Below are 8,013 nucleotides of genomic sequence, written 5' to 3'. Positions count from 1 at the left end.
CAGGCTTCTCTAACTTAAGAAAAATAACTGGAATTGCTGTGATTTAGGCTGTTGATTTTTTTTTTCCTTTGTCACTCCTAAAAGTTCTGATTTTCAGCTGCAAAATAAGGAGAAACAGTAACACCTCCCATAGAAACCATGCTTTGACAAAGGTGAGCATCATGCTGCACTGAGGCAGCATAGGCTTAAATTTTCTAAATTGATTTTACACAGAAATAAACAGTTAAGGGATGTGATAAACTGCCACTGCCTCTAGCAGCTCTGTGGCTTGGGTATTTCTCTGGCCGAGCCCAGAAATCTCAGGCCTTCTGTCCCAGCCTGCAGATTTTCCATTTGCAGGTCCAAACAGTAGGAAGGCTGAGCATGCATCTCGGAAACAGACACGTGTATGGAGGATGCTGACACGGCTGGTTCCGTAGCCTGCAACAGCTAAGGCACTGCCATCGGCAGCACCTAGCTTCAGTGCTACCAGGACTCAAAAGCAGAAATGCAGCCAGCCACCTCCCCTTTCTCCTCTTCACTGGTAAGGATTGACGTTCGGTAGTGAAAGCACTCGCAGCCCCGCTCTCCAGATTCACAAGCACGTTCATGGATCCGTTGAGTACCCAGAGAGCATGGCCCCTCTCCCTCTTCCATATTCCTGCCCGGATCTTGAGCCTTCTTATCTGCTCCGTGGGTCTGCTACCTGCTGGTTAGTCCAGCTTGATGCTTGCTGGCAAACAGATGTGCTCACACACTCATCCCACAGGCACCCCACACTTGGGGTTCCCACTGAACACCTATTACCCCCGACTGGACCCAGGGCTTCCTGCTGGCTGGTTAGTCCAGACTGAAGTTTCCCACCAAATTACATGCACGCATCCCAGGTTTGGGGAAGAAACAGACATTCCTGCCAGCAGCTGGCACCTAGCACGAGGGCTGTGACCCGCAGCCCTGCTCCAGCTGCTGGCGCCGAGCCCCCCCCACCTCACCTTGCTTGCGCCGGTCCCCTCAGCAGCTACGCGCTCTGGTCCCGTCCTAGATGCTGGAGCAGACACTGGCCCGCTCCTCTTGCTGACACCACAGGCCTGGGGTGCCTACAGCCCTGGTCTGACTCCAGTTGCTGGCACTAAGTCCCCTCATGTGGGTCTGAACTGTAGCTGATGCTCCGGCCACCCGATGAGATGATCCAGAGAGCTATGGCTGCTCCAGCTGCCGGTGCTCAGACCCCCCTTGCTCCAGTTGTTGGCCCCAGAGCCCCCAAACCCCGGTCTGACTGCAGCTGCTGACCCCAAATTCAGTCATGCCAGTCTCACCAGTGGCTGGCATCTCAACCTTACAGCACTCAGGTACATGGGATAGTGAGATTTCATGGAAAGATAGTTGAGGATTTAATAAGAAGCTAGGACAGACTCTGGTGATTAGGAGCAGCGCTCAGTCAGACAAGCACACTGACCAGCCTTGGATTTCAGAAAACCATCCCCTTTCTGTCTGTTCCCCACATGGTTTCTCCCCAACCCTTTTCCTTAAGAAGTATTGCAGTCCCACAGACCCAGTTCAAGTATCTCAAATCCTTATGTTCCTTGTTTCCCCCTTCTTACTAGTGACAAAGTCCAGGCTAGTCCTCTCCAAAGCTGTGCCTGTAGTTTCTTAATGGCCCATCAAACAGTGACTGGAGACATTTGGTCTTTTGCATGATCTCTGTTATCCCTTATCTCTCAGGTCTGGGTCTCTGTGTGGTTTTGTTTATGGCTTCCCCCTTTCTCTATCATCACCTTCTGGATTGAAAAGGTCCTTGACTGGATAACCTTAATAAAGGAGATCCTTTCACATACCCTTACATAACCCATCTTTATTTAGTGGGAGAAGCAGCTTAGGAAGTCATGATGTTGTCCTAAGTAACTGTCTGCTTTGCCTAGATATAGAATTTATCAGTTTCCCTGATTGAAAAGCTTTACAGATAACAGAGGGGAAAAAAAAAAGGCAAAAAAAAAGCAGGTGTCTGTGAAAAGAGCTGTGGCCTGTATTATCTGCTCCATTCCCCACAGACCTCTGGGCTTGCTGCTGCCTCAGGATACAGTAGCTACGACTCAGCTGAGGACATGGCAGTTACCACAGCTGCTCAGTGCCCTGTTTTTCAAGGCAGTAGCCCAGAGCAGCACCCTGATTTTGCCCTTTCTACCCTATTAGTTCCTCTTTGTTTTTCTTGTGCCAACGGCCCAGAACACACAGAAGGGCAGGAGGTAGGACCTCCTTATTTTGCACCCTTACTGATGTTCCAGGATCTTCAACATCCCACGAACCCCTCCTGACTGTGCTGTTGAGCAGCTTTGACTGGGTTTAGGTATAATAAATTTGGTTAAGCATAGCTTTTTTGTTGTATTCTATATTCCTATGTAATTTCTAGTCAGAGATTAAGAAAAAAACTCCAACATTAACACAAGAGGAAAAGATAAGATCTTTTCCAGGTAGTTCTCAGGAATGAAATTATGTATATTTAAATGTTAGAATATGCATTCTTTTGGTGTATCTATCTATCACAAAATGTTTCAAAACTTGAAATTCACTTCTGAGGATGATGGGAAAAAATTAGAAAGAAAATGGAAAAAAGAATCCTTAAGAGTTGAAGCCTTATGAAGTTCAACAAGCAATGCAGAGTCCTGCACCTGGGGAGGAGGAATCCCATGCACCAGTATATGCTGGGGGCCACCCAGCTGGGAAGCAGCTTAGCGGAAAAGGACCTGGGGGACCTAGTGGACACCAAGTTGAACAGGAGCCAGCAATGTGCCCTTGCCACGAAGAAGGCAAATGGTATCCTGGGCTGCATTAGGAGGAACGTTGCCAGCAGATTAGATCAAGGGAGGTGATCCTTCCCTTCTACTCAGCTCTGGCAAGGTTGCATCTGGAGTCCTGGCTCCAGTTCTGGGCTCCTCTGTGCAAGGGAGATCTGGAGATACTGGAGAGACGCCAACAACAGGCCACAAAGATGATGGTGGGACTGGAGCATCTCTCCTTTAAGGAAAGGCTGAGGGAGCTGGGACTGTTCAGCCTGGAGAAGAGAAGGCTCAAGGCAATCTGATCAATGCATATGAATACCTGAAGGGAGGGGTATAAAGAGGACTGAGCCAGGCTCTTCTCCGTGGTGTTCAGTGACAGGACAAGAGGTGATGGGCACAAACTTGAATACAGGAGATTTCCTCTGAACATCAGGAAACACACTTTTACTGTGAGGGTGACGACCGAGCACTGGAGGAAGTTGCCCAGGGAGGTTGCAGAGTCTCCATCCTTGGCGATATTCAAAAGCTGCCTGGACACGGTCCTGGCAACCGGCTCTAGGTGGCCCTGCTTTGAGTAGGGGGTTTGGACCAGATGACCTCCAGAGCTCCCTTCCAACATCCACCTTTCTGCATTTATGTATGAAAAAGATACTGAATGTTGGTTACGCCAGTGGATGAAGGTTCATGAAGGTACAAAGACTGTGAGGAAGGCTGTTTATTTGTGCTGAGGTATTGTGACCAGGGAATCGGCAATATTGGGTATGCTTTAAGAAAAGTTATCTTAAATGTGAGGACACCATGTAATTTACATAAGGAACAGTCTTCCAATGCCTGCTAGCAGAACTTGCCCTCTCAGGTGCTGACACTTCACAAAGTTGTCCCTGAAACAGGTTGTAGGAATAATCCTGCTCAAGTTGCAGGGTGGTTCTCTTGTCTTTAATTTTGGTAATTTTTTATCCCCATCCTCTTCTTCCCTAGTGTCTCTCTGTCATCAGCCCCCATTCCTTCTATGGTCCCACACTGTTGACCCCTTCCAAATGCAGTGAAGAGTGATATTGCCTGAGAGAGGAAAGGGAAACCTTACCTCCTGTTAATTTACTGAGCTGTCCTGGTGCCAGGGCAGCAGAGAGTGAGGTATTAAAGCCGGGAAGCGGCTGCTGTGTCCAAGCACAGACTGAACAGGAGGGGGCAGGGAGTCTCTGGTTACACTCTCCCTCGCTGTCCCCTCACCAGTAACCTTCTCTCTCAGGGTGCTCTGTGGGATTTTAGCTGGAGCCTTGCGTCTTTTTCACTCCATGATTTTGCTGGGGAGAGCAGACGGGAAGACATTGCCCTGAACAACCCCGACTCCACCGGACATTCTCTCTGGGGATATGACTGGGGATGCCTCTCCAACAAAAGCGTTCCGATACCAGCAAACTCTGGTGAGTACAATACCTGCAGGAGGACAGAATGTTTCTTACACGATAGCTGTTCCCTTCTCTGCTTAAGGGGTGAATGCTTACTTTGCCTGCAAATAGCCCTCCCTGTTTGCCTTAGGAAGAATCTGTGAGAGCTCTGCCTGAGCACATGCCCCAGTAGTGTCTTCCTCCAAAAGAGAATGAGGCCATATTCTCCTTTCGCAGTATGAAAATGGGAATTGTTCCTAATCCCCACGGGTGAAAAATTTACATCACTGAATTCACCAGACAAGGAGGAAAATGCTGGAGAGACTCAGGGCTGAGTCTATAAAGATGCCTGGTCTGCAGAGCTGTATAGAAATGCAACTGCTGGTTGGGAATGGGTTTCCTTTTTCTAGACCACCACAGACAAAACTCTGAAACCTCTCCCTGCCCTTTGCTACAGCTCCCAGAAGATGTGGTTAGGATTCTGCCACGCTGGGTGTTAACAGGTGCTGCGAGAGCACAAAGAATGTTGCTCTATGGTATCTTTTTGAGCACATCCCAGTGGGGTCTTGCACTGCTTTGTTTTGTAGCTATTTGGATGCAGGCTGTTGCCCCACCTTCTGGTTTAAGTACTTGAAGAGATTACTGCCAACTAGGAGAACTGAGATTTATTGCATCTCATGAGTCCTCACACTTCTCTGGGCAAGCTGAGGTAGCAGTTTGTACTGTATCTAAAAAGTCCCTTCCTTTGGTCACTGAAGTGCAAATTAGCATCATACACTCCAGATTGCCTAAGAACAGCATATATGGGATCCCAGGCTCTAAAAATGAATGGTGGCCTGTTTGTACCTGAGCATGCAAAGTTTTAGTGGCAGTGTTTGGAGACAAATAAGACTGTGTTGGGGCTGAGGAAAACATGAAATCTCATCTTCTTTCAGCTACTGCAAAGAAAGATGGAGAGACTTTTTATGGAAGCTCGAACACCTAGTTTACTAAGAGGGATGTATGGTTGCCTTTGGGAACAGAAAGCTGAGGTGTAGACTAGGAGAGTACCTTTCAGTCTAACATTTTCTGCTGCTGAGCCCTGCTCTTGTGTATGACGTAGTGCCTTACAGATGAATGAAGAATTGTATGATCTTCAGTGTGACCATATAGCCCTTTATGACCAAAAGCTTGATTTCAAATCCAGACTTATGTAATGAATGTAAATTTCTTAGTGGTCCGCATAGGCACATCAGAAGCACGCGCCCTCAGCTCAACAGTGTTTTGCTAAGGATGCTATTTATCACTTGTCGAGTATTAACTTTGCTGAAGGAGCAAATCTTTACAGTGGAAAGGCTGGATTATGAAATATTTTATCTCTGTTGGCCTGGATTTCTGTAGTCCAGTACAAAAAAGCAGCATCCTCAGTGTCAGGATCGAGTAGCGCCAACACTAGAGCATTGAGACTGGGTCTAATGTAATGGGATTGGAGGAGCATGTTTGCACAGTATACAAACATGTAAGGTTTGTGGAGGGAGAACAGGAGTTGGGTTCTGAGATCAAAAATTCAAACTGAGTTGGTTTCCGAGCTGATCAAATTGCATGAGGTACTGAACTGTAAGGAAATACTACAAACCTGAACAAAAGCAGTGGTAAAGAAGAGAGCATGAGACAGCAAAAGATGCAGAAATAGCAAGTATGCTACTTGGGGAAAAATGGGTATATTCCTTCTGTAACAAACTCATGAATCTCTAGAATTTTGAGGTTTAGATTCTTTAGTTTAGAACTAGACTAGTCAGCTTATTTAGACTAGTGACAGTTTTCTTGAATGCTTGTGGGAAGGCACAAGTAGTATTGGATTTCTTGAGTTCAAAGAGCATAATCTGTATAACTTGAGCTAAGGCAAGTCTTTGACAAAATATTTGTACATTACTAAATAGCTATTCAGGAGAGAAAGGAAGACAATTTACTGCACAATCTTCATTTATTCATAAATTTATCCCACATGTTTGTCCCTGAGTGCTTTTTTGGCTTCTGGACAGGCCAGGATTGTGTAATAAATGGTAGCTGTTTGATCCCTCAACTGTCTGCATGGATAAACCCAAAACACTTAGTTCTTTAATTGAATTCGTCACCCACACCCCTGATAAGCTTTATGATAAAGAGGCAAGTATGCTACAACCTGTTTCATTAGAGAGGTGGCCATAAATTCAAGAATTCTTTGAGAATAACCACATATAATTGAGTCCTTAGGGATCACATGCAGAGTAGCAGCTAGTTACTGAGAGCAGCTAGTTGCTGGATCTAACCCAGACATCAGTGCTAAGTAGATGCTGAATCACTAACCTTGATGAGGGGTGAATTATTTCTCAAAACAAGAGAAATGAATAACAGTTATAAGGATTAGGTAGCAAGTGAACTAGGGACTGTAATTCTGGATGTAGTTGCCTGAAGTGGATCCCACACACTTTTGGGACTTGAGTGTCTTAGCAATTTACACCTTAAAATGCTATCTTTAGGAGCATACTCCTATCAAGTATCATCATTACCACTATCCACTCCATGTAGTCAGTCATGTTAGTTCTTTCTTGTTTAGTGAGTGAACAGCCACAGAGTGCACTTCCAAACTAATGCTACATAAATAATTTTTCATACATAAAGCAATCGCTGCTCTCTGGGCATGCTGGTCTGTAGTAAAAGAGAGATGGTAGGTCATCACCTGGCTTCAGAGACTGTAGGAATGGCTTCTATTTTCCTCCAATTTAGAAAATCTATTGCAGTGTCACAGTCCAAAACCTAAGTCACCTATGAAGCCCTTATACTATGGGATGAGAAGAGATGGTAGACTGGGTAGTTGCTGGTCAGCCTTCAAGGTCACAAATCATCTACATAAGACTGCTGATGAATCAGCTGACCATTTCTTGTCCTTCAATCCCTTCCGTGGTTAAAGTATCTCTGCTTATTTATATAACATGGCCACTTCATTAAATTTTTCTCCTCCTGGCTCAGTCTTTTGCCATTTCTCTCCCATATTCTCTTTTAGCCACTTCTTTCCCAGGTGTTCATTGCCTCTTTGTCACTTACTCTTCTACCATTCTCTTGTTATCCTCACATACCTTTTTCTCACTCTTGCCTTCTGCTGTGTCTCCTCAGTTTGTTTCTCTGCTGTTCCTGCTCTCAGTATATATGAAGCCAAGTGTTAGGTTTCACAGCTGTGTTTTTCTCTGCGCCTTCCTCACATCACTGCCATTGGATTCTGTTCTAAAAATATCCCATATGACCCTTTCCCTGTGCTGTCCCAAGGCAGTGGGGGGATTCTCCACAGCCCCCCCCCCCCGCCCTCTTTTTCTTTTTGAAGATGTTGTCAATCATACAGAAAGTAATGCTAGAAGGCAGAAGAGACCTGGAGAACTGAGGTCATGAGAAAGATCACTTGGGCAGATTTCTATCGCTAATTCCAAAGCTGGAGAGGACAAAAGATGCAGATGAATACAGGGCCAAGCTCTACAGGGCAAGATGTAGGCTGCTGACAGTGACCATAGGAAAGAAAGAAAGGAATTCTTCGGTTTCTTGCTGTCTGATTAAAAGCACGGGCATTTAGGAGCATCACCTACTCCTATTAGGGAACAATTTTTAGCTTCCTGTATTCAGTCTTTCCGGGGAGAGAGTCACCTCTTGTATACGGGCAGTATTTGTTGGCTCACAGGCTGGCCTCTGCTGAAACTAACAGAGGAGAAAAGAAGAGGGCCATTGCCCGTCTTCCCGTAAGTCAGACTGGAATTTACTTATCTACTGAAGCTAAAGGCTTCCTATCAGCTTATCCACTGTATCCACCTTGCCGTCTACTTCCCCTTGCTTTGGCATCTACTGCCTCAGTTCTACAAGCATAT

The 8,013-nt window shown here is 45.8% G+C and overlaps 1 protein-coding gene across 1 annotated transcript in view; it reads left to right on the top strand.

The window, feature by feature from the left end:
- The first annotated feature begins 3,460 nt into the window (after positions 1-3,460).
- The window catches only part of CLCN1 (chloride voltage-gated channel 1), a 66,013-nt gene continuing 61,460 nt past the window's right edge, over positions 3,461-8,013 (top strand). The window contains exon 1 of the mRNA XM_069786046.1: positions 3,461-4,180. Within this exon, the coding sequence (XP_069642147.1) occupies positions 4,130-4,180 (51 nt within the window). The 5' untranslated portion in view covers positions 3,461-4,129. The remainder of the gene's footprint in view (positions 4,181-8,013) is intronic.

Source organism: Haliaeetus albicilla, chromosome 6 (genome assembly GCF_947461875.1).
Source record: "Haliaeetus albicilla chromosome 6, bHalAlb1.1, whole genome shotgun sequence".
Taxonomy (NCBI): domain Eukaryota; kingdom Metazoa; phylum Chordata; class Aves; order Accipitriformes; family Accipitridae; genus Haliaeetus; species Haliaeetus albicilla.
This window is presented reverse-complemented; position numbering and strand designations above follow the sequence as displayed.